Genomic DNA, 19,952 nt, shown 5'->3' with positions numbered 1-19,952 from the left:
CATTGCTGTCACGTATATTTTTAAGAGTCCTTGTCTTTTACAGGTGCTTGCCAAAATATTTACAAGTAAACCTATATGATATCTAGGAATTGCTTCAAACTAATCTGAGGAAAGGGCACCTGGGTGGCTCAGTAGGTTGAGCATCCAACTTCGGCTTGGTCATGATCTCAAGGTTCGTGAGTTCAAGCCCCATGTCAGGCTCTGTGCTGACCTGTTACTCAAAGCCTGGAGCCAGCTTTGGATTCTGTGTCTCCTTCTCTCTCTGCCCCTCCCCTGCTTGTGCTCTGTCTCGCTCTGTCTCTCAAAAATAAATAAGTGTAAAATAAATAAATAAATAAATAAATAAAATTTTTAAAACCCAAAATAATCTGAGGAAAATAGGGAAAGTAGATGGAAGTATGGATGAAGCAAGACTAACTATGAATTGATAATTGTCCAAACTGGATAATGGGTACCAAGGAGTCATCATACTATTCTGCTTTTCAGTGTTTGAAATTTTCCACAATAAAAAGTTTGGTGCATTATTGTTGTTTGTGATGTTATGCTTCTTCAAGTCTGGGCCTGTGAGGAATTTTAGCAATTTCTAGTGGGTATATCTTAAAGCAAACATTGTAAACAGGTGATCCTTGGGTTGCATTTGGCCCATAGGCATGTTTTGTTTAGCCAGCACTGTTGTTTTTTTTTTTAAATATGGAGTAGTTACCAACATTTTAACACTTTAAATCAGGGAAATTTCAGACAATCATCCAGAGTTCAACCTTTTCTTGAAACCATCAGAAGCTGTGGCTACCCTGGACCTGTGGCCACATGGTAACAACTGACTGGAGTGGAAAAGCTTCTGTACCCTTAAGAGAGGAAAGTGACTCTCCATTTGCCACAGTGCCCATGTTCCTGGCTTTCACAGTCACCCAAGTGTGCCATTCCTCCCTTACTGTGCTTCAAAACCTTGTTGACAACAGGAGACGACAATGAACAGGAATCAATAAACTTGAGTTCAATCAATATACAGTGCAGCCAGTCAGTTGGTTCTGAAGAACAAAAATGGTTTAAGATACAACATTTCACCCATCTAAGAAGTGTTCAAAAGAGACAGGAGAAGAGCTTATGCAAGATTTGATGCCAATTAGAACATTTAAAAAAATTTTTGTTTATTTATTATTGATACAGAGAGAAACAGAGCATGAGTGGGGGAGGGGCAAAGAGAGAGGGAGACACAGAATCTGAAGCAGGCTCCAGGCTCTGAGCTGTCAGCACAGAGCCCAAGGCAGGGCTCGAACCCACGAACCGTGAGATTGTGAGATCATGACCTGAGCCGAAGTCGGATGCTCAACGGATGCTCAACAGACTGAGCCACCTAGGTGCCCCCAATCAGAATATCTTTAATGTGACAGTTAACCAGCTAGGCCTCAGCAGGTGGCCGGCAAAGATAAGTCAATGACGAAGCAACTGTCTTTCATAAGATAAACTATGGAAATAGGATGCTTAAAAAAAGTCAATTCAATTAAGGAGGGCACTTGAGCACTGGATGTTGTATGGAAGCCCTGAATTGTTGTGCTGTCCACCTGAAACTAATATTACGTTGTAGGTTAACTAACTGGAGTTTAAATAAAAACTTCGAAAAAGCCCAGTCAATTCAAATTAATCTCATCATAGGTCTTACTAAGTTTAAGACATGTGCTCACTTGGAGATCTGGTTAAAGTGGAAGGGTTTCTGAGTGACAGATGCATTCACATGCATCCTTCATTTCATTTCTAGCTCCTACTACTCCTCTCAGGACACTCTTTATGTTACAAGATACACTTCAACTGTCACTTCACAGGAATCCTTTTCTTTTTTATTTTATTGTACTTTAGACAGTGAGAGCAGGGGAGAGAGGCAGACAGAGAAAGAAAGAATCCTACGCAGGCTCCATGCCCAGCGTGGACCCTGACACAGGGTTTGATCCCAAGACCCTGGGATGGTGATCTGAGCTGATATCAAGAAGTCCACACTCAACTGACTGAGTCACCCAGGTGACCCTCGGGAATCTTTTTCTGTTTGCCCCCAGGTAACATGCACTCTCCCCCTTCCACAGCCCAGGGACACTTAGTGTGTGATTCCCTTATGGCCCTGGACCTTCCTCTTAACTAGTGACTTGTGCTTTCGCCAATCCCCCTTTCCCTTGAGGAGAGTGCAAGTGCCTCAGTCACAGAGGCTCTGTGGCCAGGCTTGCCTGGGTTTCAATCTCAGCTCTGCCACTTGTTAGTTGTGCACAAATTACTACATCTCTCTGATTTCCTCATCTAAGAAATGGGGACGACAATCATTCCAACTTTATAGAGTCATTTGGAGTCATACACATGTAACAGGATGTTAAAATGGAAATTTAGACTGCAGGGTCTGGATAAAATAGATACAACATTTTGAAAAAGAAACTAGAGCAAGATGTATCTTTTCTTTTTTAAAAAAATTCTTCATTTTTAATGTTTTTTTTTTAATTTATTTTTGAGATAGAGAGCTAGCGAGCAGGGGAGGGGCAGAGAGAGGGAGAAGGGAATCCCAAGCAGGCTCTGCGCTGTCAGCATGGAGCCTTACGTGGGGATCTTTCTCACAAACTGTGATATCATAACCTGAGCTGAAAGCAATAGCCAGACACTCAACTGACACACCACCCAGTCACCCCGTATCTTTTCTTTTTTATTAAAAAAATTTTTTGAGAGAGAGAGCACATGATCAGGGGAGGCGCAGAGAGAGAATCCCAAGCAGTCTCCACTGTCAGTGCAGAGCCCCACTTAACTTACTAAGCGGGGCTTAAACTCATGAACCACGAGATCATGTCCTGAGCCAAAATCAAGACCCAGTCACTTAACCAACTGCACCACCCAGGGACCCCAAGATGAATCTTTTCAAAGAAGACATCTGAAAACCAGCTCTTTGTCTACCTCTGGCCGCCAGCCATAGCACCTTGAATGTGTCAGAAAACTAGTTCCTGAACTCCTAAGCCCTTCTCTACATAGAATATGAAAGGGTTCAAGGGCAGAGATTGAGGAAATTCTTTTAAAGTAAATTTCTTTGGGGGTGCCTGGGTGGCCCAGTCGGTTGAGCATCCGACTTCGGTTCAGGTCATGATCTCATGATTCATGGGTTCGAGCCCTGCGTCAGGCTCTGTGCTGACAGCTAGTTTAACTAGCTCTATGTCTTTGGATTCTGTGTCTTCCTCTCTCTCTGACCCTCCCCTCCTCATGCTCTCTCTCTCTCTCAAAAATAAATAAAACATTAAAAATAATAATAAATAATAAATTTCTTTGGAGATATTCTACAATTCTCACCCTGAGGAGAATGGGTAGAGAGCTTCACTACTTTCATCTTAAGTCATCAGAGGGAAGCTTTGAGAAAACCACCTATAAAGATGTAAATGTACCCCTAAGTTTTAGAAGGAATTTTGTGTGTGTTTATTATATTTAAACTATGCAACTCTGTGATAGAAGACAAGAGGAACAAATAGTGTGGATGTTAGTGACAGCTCACATATGTTAAAGATAAAGAGAATAATTGAATAAATGAGATCATGTCTATTGGACAGAAAAGGATGGAAAGACAGATCATAGGTAGATAATGGACCATGGCACCTCCAGACTGACAACTACTTTATCCCTAAATTGCTTATCCACCCATGATACCCACTATGAATCCACTATGAACCCACAATGCTATTCTCAAGATATGCACATAAAACCCATTCCTGACACAAAAGAGCAAAGCAAAACAAAACAAAACATTGCTGCTCGCAGGCTGACTGGCAAGCCATGGCTAATGGCTGCCTCAAGTGTGTCCCTGGCAGAGTAAGCATGCTGGCTCCAAGCACTTTCCATATGCTGAGCCCCTGTGCTCATTTTCAGATCTGGTACTTATAGCCAACCACACCATCAATGGGGGAATTGGTATGGCAAGGGGCCAGGGATATGAGGGGACACACAAATAATGAGAAACAAAGGATTCAGATGGTTTGGTCCTTCCACTCTGCTCACATACTACCCCAAGATGTGATAAACCTACCCATCTCTTCCTCTTTGTTCTCCTTTGTGTGTTTTAAATGTATTGGATAAATCATGCCATTTGACCATCCTATTTTGTCTCTGAGTGATTCTGTTTTGTGACCTCTGGGATAGCTTGTCAGGTAGTGTACTGGAAGTTACCTCTCCCTCAAAGTAATTTCCCACATGACAGAGACACACAAAGCCTGGCAGGTGCAGAGACATCAGTAGGAAAGGCTGGAAGTAAAATGTGGATAACCAGAAACACAAGAATGATCTGTGAGCAACCCAAAAACAGTAGAGATGCTTCTGGTTTATCAAGGGAGCTGTTTGTGATAGATTCCACAGAAATTGAGAGAATTTTCAAAGGACCCACAAAAGTTGGGTTCAGAGAGCACCAACTCAGATTATGAAGGGCCACAGGTAAGAAGTTTTCTGGCTCTCTTTGCCTCCCCTCCCATCGCTGGAGGAGTCTAAAGCCACAGTAAGCCAGCTCCAGGACGTGGAGGGAAAACCTGGGCGGGTGGCAAGGAGAGGGAACCACCTCGTCACAGATGCTTCCTGCCCACAGCAAGCCTCACCTGGGGAAGGGAAAAGCCTTAATTTTCAATCAGGATCAGGAGTTTTACTATTACTTAAGAATGGACACTTTTCTTATTAAATTTAGATAGTCTGACCTATGAGAAACATGAGAAGTCATGGGACTTGCCCAAATTTTCATTTAGGAGCTTAGAAGAACTAGCCCCACAGAACAAAATGTACAGGAGTAGTGGCGACAAAAATAAAATTTTATCAGAACCCATAGTTTTAGCTTGCTCAATATGATATTTACATATGTAAAGTGCTTATCACAGTACATAGCATGTAATAAGTGCTAAGTAGATAATTTTCTATTATCTATTATCATCTATTATATTATCTATTGTTATCATCATTGCCTAGCATGATGACTTGTATGTAGTAAGAGCCTAATAAATGTTTTATCAAGTCAAAGTGAATTCATAGTAGAGGTGATTAAACAATTTAATAGGTCTTTAAGATCTAGAGCAAAAATTAAGTGTCCAGAATTTTTTTGAGGGTCTCTCCTGAAATCTATAGCTCATTAAAAAGGATAGAAAAGCGACTACCATAGAGCATCCAAAGGTCTTTTTTCCCCCCTGCCTTCTATCATAAAAACCAAACAAGCTCTGAGACAGGCCTCACATCATCTGAAGGATCAAAGGAAACCATTTCCATCACGACTCTTAAATTTCAAAAGCAATTTCTTTATCCCGAAAGCTGAAATACTGGTTATTTGAGAGAGAACTAAAGAAAACAAACTGCCCATAGAAGGTGTGCACACTTGGTGGGCACTGTGCGGACACACCTGCCAGGATTCCCGCGGCCTTTGTAGAACGTGGGCATAACCCTGGGTCTCTGCAGCCCGTCTCCACTGTTTGAGAAGGCAGCTTAAATCTTGCATTTGACTGTATGCATATTTAAAAGAACTTAACTTATTTTCAGTGCTGACTCCCTGAATGCTATTTTCAGAGAGTGCCTTTCAGTTAGGAGGCAAAAATCATTGAGTTGGACTCTAATTTATTCCCCCGAAAGTAAGAAAGTTGCTGCAGTGTATTTTTTGTAGCATCTAAATTCTATTAAAGGAAAGGATGTTAGATGAAACACTCACACAACCTTTTGAGTTTTTGTTCTTTTGTTTTTGAGGATCTTTTTTCTTGCTTCAAAGTTATCTGCCACCATATCAAATTCCATAAATTGTCTTGATTCATGGTTCATTTTTTTTTCATCATGGTCCAAACACTGGTAAGATGATTTTACTGTCAACAATCAGCTACCCAAAAGAAGAGCTAAAGATTTATAAATGTTCGTAGCCCTATTTTAATGCTTTAAACAAGTTTTTTTTTTAATTGAATAGTATGATAGGACTCTGAAAAAACATGTTTAAAACGAATATTTCTGTTCAGTAACCTTGCCAATGGATCATTCATTAAATTTGAACATGTAAGTCTGGATTTTGATCAGTTTTCAGGATTATTTTGAGCTAACTAGCAAGGAATTTGAAACTATGTTTACTTGGTTCTTACCAGACTCTATTCCTACTTAGGGAAAACCACAAAACACTGACCAACCCGTGAGCCCTGCTGAAGGCAGGAAGAGTCTGTGACGAGGTGGTTCTGTCTTCTTGCCTCCAGCCCAACTTTTCCCTCCACCTCCTGGAGCTGGCTTACTGTGGTTTCAGAACTCCTCCAGGGATGAGAGGGGAGGCAAGGAGGACCAGAAAACTTCTTCTCTATGGTCCCCTGTAATCTGAGTTGGTGCTCTCTGAACCCAGCTCTTGTGGGTCCTTTGGAAATTCTTTGATCCTCTGTGGTCCTTTGGGAATTAATTGCTGGGGATCTACCGCATCCGTATACTTTCATATGTAACATGTGTTATTCTACAAAAACTTTGTGTATGAGAGCAAGTGGGCATAGCAAACATGATTATATTAAATACAATGGCCTTTAAACTATATCCAAAAGTTACCAACTATCTGTGCAAATCCTTCAATTATTTTCTATCACTTCTGCTAGAAAGAAATCTTTGGGGGCAATTTTTTTAAAGAATTGCTCAGACCATTAAATGAAACTAAAGATGAACCCTAACAAACGTTAACTTTTAAAAATTACAGATATTTTGACTGATTTTTATTGCTATTAGATATTAGTTATATTTCTAATAACAAAAGGGATACAAATTTATCATAAAAATTTGAGAACTGTGCAAGAGCACAAAGAAAAAATTACAGCTCTCATAATCCATGTTTAGTGTATTTCCATATACATGTATTTCTTTTCTTTCCTTTTTTTTGCACTGATATACTGTACATACTGCTTTGTAATATTTTTTTCCACTTTTCATGAATGGTTTCCCATTACTTTGAAGTACAATATGCTATTATATTCTAAAATTCAGCCAATCCTGCATTGTTGCAGTTATATGGGTGACCATTTTCTTCATTCCAAATAACATGGGGTCCATATCCTCGGCATAAATCTCTTTGAACTCTCTCATTGTTTCTTTAGAAATTCTAGAAATGGAAACACTGGGTTAAGGATCTGAACATTTTCAAAGCTTATGATGGGAAGTGTAATTTAGCATGCTTTCTTTGGAATTTTACATTTCTAAAAATAGTGACTCCAGTGAAATGACTAGAGTCGTATTCTGGGTGGCTTCCATCTGCGTTTACAGTCCCAAAGCTGAACTCTGGCGGTACCCGTATAGCCTAGTAGGTCCCTGTGTGACGTGTTGGTGCTGCCCCGTCTGCTGAGGTGGTGAGCCTGAGCTCCAGCCCTCTGTCTCCTGCGCCAGCCCCTTGGCAAGCCTCCATGTCTGCCCCGCTCCCATGCCAGCCAGCACTGGAACTGGAGAGATCAAACAGGTCAGCAACCCAAGGTGACTCCATCCATTTCCACTTTTGCTTCTCCACTTTTCTGGGCATATGGTCTCCAACACACTTGTGAAATGTCTCAGTCTGAACGTGAAAGACTGGATGCCACTAAGGAGTAGCTAAATGTGTTCAAGATGAAATGAGAAAATAATATCAAGCAACACTTCTTCAGTTGCCAGATTCCATTTTCGGAGTCTCTGTTTCATACTTTGCATCAAAAACAAGTTAGGGTTTCATAGCAAAAGACAGGAATGATTGATAATTGTGAAAGATGATTTTGTGAAGTTAAGAACCATATTTGACTCTGGGTGACGGTAATCAAGCTGCTGTGTTATACAATTAGTAAGGAAAAATGAAGTGATGGGAAGGCATCAGCAATAGCCTGTCTAGCCATTGAGTTGAGGTGATAGTGATCTCCTTCAATCCTTCTGGGCCTGGTTAACAGGCTTTCCAAGGAACACCCATTACTGGGCCATAAAGAACTTGCCCGTAAGAGACTATAAAATAAACCCATTTTCAATGAACCCCACCACTGAAGGAACCAAGAATGTCAAGCCACAGTAAGGTTTTATTCATCTGTTTGATAGTGGAAAGATTAAAAGCAGAATGCTTATTGGCAAAATAATTTTTTGACCACCCACATATTTTAATTTACTGCTTATAATGATCCTTTCTGTTCACAAGTAATAATGTGTTTTCACTATATTAGGAAAGCAGTTGTTGTAGGAAATTTATTTATACATATGTAACAGAATTTTTAAAGTCAAAGGCAAAGCAGTGTCTAATCTAAGACTTAACCTAATTCCTCGCCTTGATTTTATTAAATAAATGCATCAACTTCCACTTCTCCGATGAAGGATTAAGTTGTTTGTATTAACTTTCCTTCAGAAGACAGCTTAAAAGAATCTGGCCAAAACAATAAGAATTTAGGTTTTTCAAAATATTAGAGAGCTAACGAGTGAGAAATTGCTTGATAAAGACCCAAGAGAAGACAGAACTTGAGAGAGGGGAGTCTGCCATGAAGGTTACTATTGCCCAAGAGGAATTTGCCAAGCAGTGCTTAGAACAGACTAAGTTAGAGGATCAAAACTTATATCCTGAGTTATGGGGGAAGAAAGGAGACTTATTCTTTATGGAATATCCATATGTATCTTTTGATTTCTTACATTATGCCTGGGTATCACATTAAAATAAAAACAGATCTAAAGACTACTAAATGCTCTGCTCTGAACCATTTAGTGAATAAGAATAAAAATCACGGGGTGCTGGGTGACTCAGTTGGTTGAGTGTCAGACTCTTGATTTCAGCTCAGGTCATGATCTCACAGTTTGTGAATTTGGGTCCCATGTTGGGCTCTTCAGTGACACTGCAGAAACTGCTTGGCATTCTCTCACTTCCTTTCTCTCTGCCCCTTCCTCCCCACTTGTACACAGGCATGGTTTCTTTTTCTCTCTCAAAATAAATGAAAATTTTTAAAAAAAAGAATACTAAAGCATATGTTCCTTAAAATCAATGGGTGCATATCTATACTCTTAATTTTTCCAAATCTAAAAATCAGTGTTATCTTAAGACTTATAAACATAGTAATAGAATGTACATTTCTATTTCTTTACTCCATTTTTAGGGATCTAGAGATAAGGCTTAGGAAGCAATACTTTTTTTGTACTGGGGAATACAAGTCTAAAAATATTAAAAATCTGCTTTTAATGACTAGTTAAAAAATGTGATAATTACAGGGCTAAGATTTCTGATCACAAATGCAATAAAGAATACAAGGCAATAACTGTAAGAACAAACACAGAAAAGGTTAATCAAGAATATAAATGCCGAGTGTTTCCCATGTTCCCTAAGGCAGAGGTGACAGCCTCTTATTGTTTGGAAGTAACCCCTATCCCTTCACTGCCTTGTGGTGAACACCACCCTCTTCATCTCTCAGGCCATGTGGTTTAAGTGGGATTGACTCCAGCTCCAGAGGTGGCTGTCTTTCAGAATAGCCCATGCCTCTGGCCAAGGGACTGATGCAGAGACGGGAAGGTAATTACCTTTGCTGTGTAGGGGAATTCAATGCACAGGATGTCTAGAAAAGAAAAACTGGGGGAAGCTATTTTGCAACTTTGAGAAAACTGAGATACAATCTTCAGAAACCACTTCCCATTCTGTGCTGAGTACTATGGGTTAAATAACTGCTATTGGGTGGAGAGGCAGTACAGTACAGGAGTCAAACGCACAAACTGTAGAGCCAGACCTGGTCTTAATCTCTGCTCTGCTTCATAATTAGTTATGTGACCTTGGGCAAGTCACTCGAGCTATTTATGACTCAGTTTCCTTATCTATAAATGGGAATAGTAGTAAAACCCACTTCGTAAGGTTGAGGTTTAAATGAATTAATACATGAAAAGCACTTGGGATATTGTGTGGCACAGGGTAAGTGCTATAAATGTTAGTTATCACTATTCTTGTCGTTGTAAGGATTAAATGAAGTAATAAATAGAAAGCGTTTAGAACAGTACTTGACACATAGTGAACTCTGTGTAGTAGTATTCACTGTTGTGCTGATGTTGGCAGCACATATACTAAGATATTAGTCATCATTAAGACCATTCATTCGTTAATCCATTCAACAAATATTTAGAGCACCTTTTCTTTGCCAGGTCAATGTCTTCATTCTAAAAAAAATTTTTTTTGGGGGGGTGCCTCGGTGGCTCAGTCGGTTAAGCCTCCGACTTCGGCTCAGGTCAGATCTCACGTTTGTGGGTTCGAGCCCCGTTGTCAGGCTCTGTGCTGACAGTTGGCTCAGAGCCTGGAGCCTGCTTCCGGTTGTGTCTCCTTCTCTCTCTGCCCCTCCCCCCTTCTCATGCTGTGTCTCTGTTTCAAAAATAAATAAAACAAAGAGAGACAGAGCATGAATGGGGCAGGGGCAGAGAGAGAGACACACACACAATCTAAAACAGGCTCCAGGCTCTGAGCTGTCAGCACAGAGCCCGATGCGGGGCTTGAACCCATGAACTGTGAGATCATGACCCCGAGCAGAAGTGGAATGCTTAACTGACTGAACCACCCACGCGCCCCCCAATGTCTTCATTCTAGACCAGCATTATCCAACAGATATGTAACATGAACCATAAATATAAATCAAGTACATAATTTTAAATTTTCTAGCAGTCACATTAAAAAAGTAAAAAGAAACAGTTAAGTGTACTTTAAATAAAATATTTAGTCCAATATTCAAAATATTATAATTTTAATGTGTAATCAATATAAAAATTGAGATACTTAACATTCTTTTTTTTTTTTTTTTTCATTTTAAAGTCCTGGTAACCTAGTGTGTGTTTTGTATGCAGACCACATAACAATTCAGACTAACTACATTTCAACTGCTCAACAGTCACATGTGGCTACGCAGTTAACATGCAGTTCTAGACATTGAAGGTCAGGGAAACAAAGGAATTGTTATCTTAGTCCCCCACCCACCTTGCTACTAATTACACTATTTTTTTCTATTTGCAAAGTCCTTTCACATTATTTCATTTGATAGCAACATACCTGCTTTGGAAAATGGATTAGAGTTTAAGATGTGGGAAACATTTCCATTCAGAGGAAACAGATGAGTAGAAGCAATAGGACAGGAAAATAAATTATCAGGGAATTAGAAGTCAGGGAGATAAATGAGAGATATTTTAGGGAACCCCTCAGTACCAGACCAGGGAGGCTGGGCATTATTTGTTAGCGGGTAGGGAGGGGAGAAAGTGAAAGTTGTGCGCAGGAAAGAGGCAAGATTGGATTAAACTAGCACCTATGCATACCATGAAATGGAGTGTGACAGGCTAGAGGCCGTTCATTAAATCTCACTTAGAAATTATCAAGACTAAGAAATAGAAAGAAGAGTCCAGTACTCAGGAGATACACGTTAGTTCTCTTCCTCCTTTGGTGACTAGGGAAGTTTTCAGAAAGATATCCCCCTCAGCTAATTAACAAATATCTATGTACCTACTATCCGCCAAGGACTATGATAGACCTTGAAGAGATAAAAGGTAAAAAGGAGGTAGGGCTTCTGACCTCTTAGATCTTACATTTTCTTGGGAGAGACAGAGATCAATTATCAGATAATAGAATAATTTCGCATTGTGTTAAGCACTATGAATAATCATAGAGATGAATGGCCAGAAGTGGTGATACTTAAACTGAGATCTCAGGGATAAAGGCAGCTGATGTACAAGGAGCCAGACAAGAGCTCCAGGTGGAAGGGAAAGCATGTGCAGAGCCTTGGAGGCATAAGAAAACTTGAGGTGCTCAAAAAAACTAAAAGCACAATGTTGGTAGAGATAAAATGGGTGGGGATTGTAGAAAATACAGTGAAAGGCATAATCAGGTGAACAGGTCATGATGGGCCTGAAGACCATGAAAAGGAACTGGATTTTTTTTTTTAATGTTTATTTATTTTTGAGACAGAGAGAGACAGAGCTTGAGGAGAGGAGGGGCAGAAAAAGAGGGAGACACAGAATCTATAGCAGGCTCCAGGTTCCGAACTGTTAGCACAGAGCCTGATGCCCGGCTCAAACCCATGAACCGTGAGATCATGACCTGAGCCAAAGTCAGCTGCTAAACTGACTGAGCTACCCAGGTACCCGGAACTGGATTTCATTTTAAGCGCAAAGGGAAATCACTAAATTTTAGTGTTCCAAAGGTTATAGACAAGGGAGTGACAGGAATTTCATTTTGAAAACATTCTGGGTGCAGTGTGAAAAACTGGTTAAGGTTGACCAAGGTGGGCGCTGGGATTTTCAGGTCCAATGCAAGGAGAGTAGGGCACGTGAGATGACAATGGCAGGTTAAAAAAGTCCATGGTACAGTTAAGACCCTTTCCAATATTTTTGCATAAACGATGCATGATTGTGCTGCAAAAATCACAAAAGTAGTAAAGGATCTTGTCTTGTCCTATTATGCACTTGGGGGGGGGGGTGAATGCTCCCAAAGAAATTCAACGTGAAATTAAGTATCTATTCTAAATATTAGAACATACTTAAAATCTTAACCCAAACTACTAAATGAAGATATAATTATCTCCAAAATATAATTTTCTGCTTCATGTTAAATGAGATGATCGGTAACCTTTTCGAGATGACACACTGCTTGAGCACTCCAGGCTTGGGAGCCAGGAGGGGTGGGGAACAGCCATTAGGACTCCACCTAGAAAGCCAAGCACAAAAGTCCTTGAGACTGGAAAGCGATTGCCACGCTCAAGGGAGAGAGGCTGGCGCAGAGTAAAACCCATCAAGGCACATAGTACGTGGTCCATATGTAATCAGTGACCACCTAGTATCTTCTTACACATTTGTCACGTTCGCAATGCTTGTGTGCAGTGGCCATCAATAAGAAACAAGAACAGAAAGGTCTTGCGCTACAGTATCTCTTCTTCACGATTGCCTCCAAAGAGCTAATAATTCCATCCATTTCTGGCGAACCAAGAGCAGAAACACTAGTTTTAAAGAGAATTACTACATCTAGAGGGTGCCTGTCTGTGCATTCCGAAATGACAATAGAGTCACAGGGTTCGATCATCGCCTCAGCCCGAAGGCACTTCCCTCCACACCCTCAAATATCAACACTTCTGGAATATTGTGAGGACCCCCCCCCACATGCTAGCACTTTCTTCAAGCACATAGAGCACATAGAGCAGCTTCGCATTCCCGAACCTGGGCCCATGGGCCCATCAAGCAACTAAAATACAGCTTTCCTTCACCGTGCGGGGCAAACCAGCTCTTCAAGCTCAAATCCAAAAGGAGACCGGAAAGCGCGCGTTCACGGGTTAGAATCCAAACATCACTTCCGCTCACCTGCCCGGCAGTCCTCGCTCCGCCGGAAGTTGTCAGCGTGACGAGACCAAAAAAAGCCAGTCGTGGTCGTGTCCCTTCCAGCAGCCAATGGGCTCCGTCCACCTCCCTCCTCCGTCGCAGCTGTGTGCAAGCGGCGGACTGTGACGTTAAAGGGCGGGTCGCGGAGGGGGTACCGAGGCCGAGAGGGGCCAAGCCCCTCAGTCGCTACGGACGCGGGGAACGAGGGGGAAGATGGTTTACATCTCGAATGGTGAGTTGCAGCGACTGCGAGGGCCACCGCTGGCCTGCGAGGCCCGAGCAGGGTTTCTTCCATCCTCGCCCGCCGGCCCGGCTATCCCGGAGTCGCCCGGGCCTGCGCCGCGCCAGCCGAGCGTCCCTGAGCGGGCGGGGGCCGAGGTCCCGGTGGTGACGACGGTGCCGGCTGCCCGGCGCCCTCGCCCGGCTTCTGACTGTGGGTCTCGCGAACGTGGTCTTTCCTAAGGCGCCCGCGTCTTTAGCGAGGGTTGACGCCGTCCGTCTGCGCAGCGCCGGTGTTTGGGGCGCAGTGATAGCGCTCTTCCCTATCCACCATTCAGCCTCTATGGCAGCCCTGTTCAGGTAGTAGCTTATTGTCCCGTTTACGGGTGCAGACCGCCGCGCCGCTGGGTCCACTAGGTTGCCCAGCATCACAGACGAAGAGAGGTGGCCGTCGTCAGAGCCTTTGCTGGTATCTACTAGACGGTCTTGCTCTAAAACCTGTAAAGAGAACTAGACAAATAGGATACGGGGGTACCTGGGTGGCACAGTCGTTTAAGGTCCGACTCTTGATTTCCATCCAACTGCTCAGGGACTGAGAGGTGGAACCCCATCTCGGGTTCTAGGCTGACAGCGCAGAGCTTGCTTAGGATTCCCTCCCTCCCTCTCTGTGCACCTCCCCCGCTTGCTCTCTCTTTCTCTAAATAAACTTAAAAATAGGATAGGCTCCCCTCCCCCCTCTCCCTCCATCAGCAGTAAGGAGCTAGTCACACGCTTAATTGCCTTGCCCCAATTCCAAAAAGCCCCGCCCACTGTCGGAGCAAAGGTAACTGCTCCTGCTGTAGAGGATTCAGAGACTCCACAAAGAAAGTGTCTGGAAAGGAAGGACACAAGATCACTGGGGCAGACCGCTGCCCCAAAGTGCCTGCCCACCTGTTTGACTCAGGGGGAATCGGTGCCTTGGTGCAATCTGCACAAGCAGGACCGCTGGAGCTGGGTCCTTGTTCTATTTGAGTCAGCTCTTCACCTTCAGAGACCATTAAGGTGTGATCAGTGAGAAGTCGTTTGGCTGGGTGCACTTTGCAGTTTCTTGCTCTTTGAAACCTCTGCCTTTTCTTCTCCCAATTAAAGATCTTTGAGGGGCGCCTGGGTGGCTCAGTCTGTTGAGCAACCCACTCTTGAATTTGGCTCAGGTCATGATGTCACAGTTCCTGAGGTCAAACCCTCCATCCCCAATCCCCAACCCCTCCAAGCGCAGAACCTGCTTGGGATTCTCTAAATAAATAAACAAACAAATTTTATTTATTTTTGAAGGAAAGAGGGAGCGAGAGCATGGGAGGGGCAGAGAAAGGGAGACAGAATCTGAAGCAGGTTCCAGGCTCCAAGCTTTCAGCACAGAGCCCTATTTGGAGCTCCAAGTCAAATTCACGAACCATGAGATCATGACCTGAGCCAACGTCGGACGCCTAACTGACTGAGCCACCCAGGTGCCCCTCAAAATAAATTAAAAAAATAGTTTTAATCATTGAAACAAGTAGGTTGATGGACACTAAACAAAATCATTGACGTTTCATCTTATTTTGGGCACTTGCAAACTTTGTGTTAGATCCTTTGTGGGTAAGGCTGGCAGCTTCTTTTAATGCATTATTAAGTAATTCTTTGTAGTGTGTCTTCCTGTGTGTGCTATTGAATCCACATAAATAACACAAAGGTCCTTTTAAGCTCCCTTATCTCACTTTTATAGTTGAGAAATGCCAGTTGCATCCAAGCAAGTTACTTCCCTCTGCATATATTGGGAGGGGAGGTTTCTGCCTTCAGAAACTAGGAGGGAATGTGGCCAAAATGAGATAGACTGATGCAAAGGGCTCCTTAGAATCACAAAGAGGGAGTTGGTGTGTTCTAGTTTAGATCTCTTTTAGAAGGACTGAATTTATCAGCACTTTCTTACTGTATAATCCTATATGACTAGCCTTGGAATACTTTTTCTTAGAGAAGGAAAATGCCCCACCAGCCATCAAAGCAGAGCTAGTAAGAGGCAGCCACACTGTCTTGAAGTGTATCCCTTTTTTTCTCAGTAGCTCCCTTGAGTGCTCAGGTCCAAGTGATTCCCTCAAAGTAAGGCAGTTCCCTGAAAGAGGAATTGTAGACCTTGGTTGAGGCGGTGAAAGTGAGTATGGTGAAGCCCTCAAGTACATGGAGAGGAGAGTTTGACAGGCAGCTCTTCTCCCAAAATATTCTGACCTCTTGATTTGCAAGGCTGAAACCTTAGATAACTAACTTTTCATGTTGTAGCTTCCATTATTTAAAGTGGTTTGAAAAATAGATTAGTTTGTGCTTAAGATAAAACTGGAGTCCCTAATTAGAATCAACAGCATCCCATTACAGAAAAATTGTGGTTATTTTCATGAACAAGGCAAATTCTCTTCCACACTTAGAGCACACAGACTTTTTAATTTATGAAAATTTTAACATAATTGATTCTAAACAATTGTAAGAGTGTGTATACACAATTTTTTTTATATACAGGAAAGAGACTTTGCAGGTGAAAAGAAATAATTTGAACACACTTAGGAAAATGGAAGTGCTGTAAACATTTTTTTATATTTACTCATTCCATTTGTTCCCTCAAAATGCTTGAATAGACGAGAGATTCATGCACCAGCATTCATTCATGCGAGTACTGTCACAGTACCCATAGGTGGAAACAACCCAAGGATTTACGCATAAGCAAAATGTGGTTTCCAGGCACTAGGAGAAGGGAGAAAAGGGGAGTTAGTGTTGAATGGGTACAGAGTTTCAGTTGTATAAGGTAAAAAAGTTCTGGAGATGGGTGATGGTGATCGTTGTACAAAAGTGTGAATGTATTTACTGCCGTAGAACTGTACACTTCAAAAATGGTTAAAATGGAAATTTTTGATGTTTATTTTAACCACACTTTAAAAAGAGAAAAAATACTTCAAGTGTCACTCCCCAAAGTTAGGAACCTAGGAAGGCATTTGACATTTTATTATTTTTTTTCAAATAAGTATCAACTTTAATAAGATCCTCTACATACACATTTGCTACTGAAAATTGAACTACCACAATCAGAACATTTTCCCTACAATTCTGATTTTCGAAAACGAGAAAATCTAGCCTATGTACCCTGCCCTAATTATAATTACATTCTAGCCAACCACCCAATTCTCTCTATATATTCCTCCTACACAACAAGTTACTTAGGGCATTTGACATTTTAAAAGTATAATCCCTAGATCATAGAGCTTTACTTCCCTGAACCCTTCCTTAGAAGGATGCACACATAACACACTGACCAGCTGGAACAGTGAGCAAATGGAAAACTGAGTCTCATTGTTCCCTAAGTGATTGACTGTAATATATCTTGTGTCAGGGATTTGTAGCACTAACTGCAGTTTCTTTTTTCTTGTGTTTAGGACAAGTGTTGGACAACCGGAGTCAGTCCCCATGGAGATTATCTTTGATAACAGATTTCTTTTGGGGAATAGCTGAGTTCGTGGTTTTGTTGTAAGTGTAATAATGCTCTTAATAGGCCTGATATTTCAGTTAACAGAAGTACATTAGATCCATTGTGTGGAGTATCTTAAACAAGCTGAGCTTTCCTGAAACAGGTTTTTACTGTAAGTTTTTTATTATTATCATTAGCTTTTCTAAGGGAAATGAAGACTTCTGTGGTAGCAGAGCTGCCCCCCAGCATGTTAAAGTAGGAATCTGATAGCTGAGTTAGTGAGCCTGACTGCGCCTTAGCCTTAGTGGTAACGACCGCAGTCTGCAGGAGCCAGGCTTCCCTCTTCTACTGCCAATGACAGTGCCTCACTTTCCCTCCACTATTCCAGTGTTAGTGTGTATGTGCAGCTTTTACTCCATGCTATACAATAAACACACAAGGGGAATTAGATCTTGATTAAAAAAATATCCCAAGGAGTAAAGTTGTTTTTTCAATTGTTAAAATCAACACAGAAGACAAAAATTTAAACTTGACTTTCAAGCAATGCTTGGTTAAGTGCATTTTTTGATCCTTCCCATGCTGTTTTGTGAAAATTGTTCATCAATTACCAACAAGACTTACTCGTGCTAAGTTTGAATGGACATTTGACTGTCACATAGCAGAGAACTGCAGGGATGTGGGAGATTGCCCCTTCCTTCATTGACTTTAATTCCAATTACAATGGGTATTGGGTTGGATGTGATTGTGAGAGGTGGGAAAAACACAGGAAAAATTCAGGAGAGACATTTGAATAGCAGACTGTGATCTTTATCCTTGAACTGTAGATGTGGTTTAGAAAAATAACCTGATCACTGCATGTAGTGTTAAGTTTGAAGGGGTTAAAGAAAAAATGGAAGAGATGGTTCCATAGAAAAATACAATGGGGAGCACCTGGGTGGCTCAGTGGGTTAAGCCTCTGACTTCAGCTCAGGTCAGATCTCACGTTCGTGGGTTCGAGCCCCGCGTCGGGCTCTGTGCTGACAGCTAGCTCAGAGCCTAGAGCCTGCTTCCGGTTCTGTGTCTCCTCCTCTCTCTGCCCCTCCCCCTCTCATGCTCTGTCTCTCCCTGTATCAAAAATTAAAACATTAAAAAAAAAAAAAGAAAAATACAATGGGACAGACAGTCCTTAATTTACCTACTGTAAAACTTCACTAAAGTCTCTTACAAGCCCTCTTGTTTATTTAAAGTATTGTTTTAGGGGCTCCTGGGTGGCTCATTGCCTTAAGCAGCTGACTCTTGGTTTTGGCTCAGGTCATGACCTCATGTTTCGTGTTTTTGAGCCTTGCATCAGGCTCTATGCTAATAGCACAGAGATTGTTTAAAATTTTCTCTATCCTTCTCTCTCTGCCCTTCCCCTGCTTGTGCTCTCTCTAAACAAACAAACTTAAAATAAAACATTGTCTTAACTTAAAATTGTCTCCCTCCACAAATAAAGAAAATTCCATCCAGATGGATTCCCAGAAACCCTGTGCCTCTGGCACACACACCACCTTGGATGGTACCTCAGCAAGGTACCCTCATGCAGGCTGTTGGCAGGGGAGGTGAATGTGCAGTGCTGTGAAAACAGATTCTGGGACCTGACATCGGACGTAGAGCAGAGGAAGGAAGTTGGGGATGGCTCTGGTTTCAGGAGTCACTCTGAGGCTCCGTCAAGGAAAGACAAGGAATGGTGGCTTTCGCCCAGAACGTGGCACGAATGTAGACATGCTCGTGCTACATGGTGCTGTCCAGCTGGCTCTGAGAAGTGTGGGGTTGGAACTAAGTTGGTTTAGTTATCTTCTCACAGACATAACTGAAACCATGGAAATATATTTTATAATGTTGAAAGTGATATTTCTGGTGTTTTCTGTCCCTTGTTTCAGTTTCAAGACTCTGCTTCAGCAAGATGTGAAAAAGAGAAGAGGCTACGGAAACTCCTCTGATTCCAGATATGATGATGGAAGAGGGTAGAGCTTTTTAAATTGATAATAGATATTTTTACTAGTCTTTAATTTTAATTAAATTAGATATTATGGATGGACAGACATAGTTTGGCTCATGGAAATAAAAGGTTTAAATTCTATTTCACAAAATTAATTCATTACTGTAAATTAAATCAAGTGGCTTCTGGTTTGGTAACCCAGAGTCAATTTGATAAAGCTAAAATGTACATCAAATATCCTATGGGAAAAGTCTAAATTAGAGGCTGAAACTGATGCCCAACATTAAACCTAGAGATTTTCACTTTAGAGTCTGGATTTCCACCGCTAAGGAAAACCAGACTAGACCAAGCAGCACTTCCATGGAGCAGAGTGTCAGTTGGGCATTTACTTACAGGAGATACTGTTCAAGTCATCACAGTCTTGCTTGACCCACTTCCCTCATGTGCATTACGAGTCTGGTCCCTATAAGTGTGAATTTTCTCAACTCCTGATCTAATTGGTAATTTCTATTTTAAACAGAAAAGAGGGTCTATTAGAGTGTTTGAAAGAACCACTGATGTCTACTAAACATAAATTTCCTCTTATTAGGCCACCAGGAAACCCGCCCAGAAGAATGGGTCGAATCAATCATCTGCGTGGCCCTAGCCCTCCTCCAATGGCTGGCGGATGAGGAAGGTAACTCGGAAGTCTAAAATTACTCTGTAGAGATTGCATTTCGATAATACCTTCTTAGGGAAGTTTTCTTTAGCGAAACAGAAGGTGCCCAAAATTTTATAATTTTTCAGACATCTTATTTGGAAAAATATATCAACCCTTGAAAAATTTATTGAATTTTATTATCAAAGTGTCTTTTGAAAACAGGTTTTTTAAAAAAAAGATAGTTGGACTTTTTTGTGCAGATCCAAATTAATAACTCTTAACTGATTATTATAATGCTTTTCTTTAGGTAAATGTCTGCTCTAAGAAGCAGACAACTGGACATGCACATTCATAGCGGAAGGAACCCATCAAGA

The 19,952-nt window shown here is 41.6% G+C and overlaps 1 protein-coding gene across 1 annotated transcript; it reads left to right on the top strand.

The window, feature by feature from the left end:
* Window positions 1-13,377: 13,377 nt before the first annotated feature.
* Window positions 13,378-19,618, top strand: SELENOK (selenoprotein K). Its single transcript, XM_029917699.1, has 4 exons — window positions 13,378-13,528; window positions 16,947-17,037; window positions 18,880-18,963; window positions 19,528-19,618. The coding sequence occupies exons 1-4, from the start codon at window positions 13,510-13,512 to the stop codon at window positions 19,616-19,618; spliced, it is 285 nt and encodes a 94-aa protein (XP_029773559.1). The 5' UTR covers window positions 13,378-13,509.
* Window positions 19,619-19,952: the final 334 nt, after the last annotated feature.

Source organism: Suricata suricatta, chromosome 12, assembly GCF_006229205.1.
Source record: "Suricata suricatta isolate VVHF042 chromosome 12, meerkat_22Aug2017_6uvM2_HiC, whole genome shotgun sequence".
In the NCBI taxonomy this organism is placed as follows: Eukaryota; Metazoa; Chordata; class Mammalia; order Carnivora; family Herpestidae; genus Suricata; species Suricata suricatta.
Note: the sequence above shows the minus strand (reverse complement) of the source record. Positions and strands in the feature narration are given on the sequence as shown.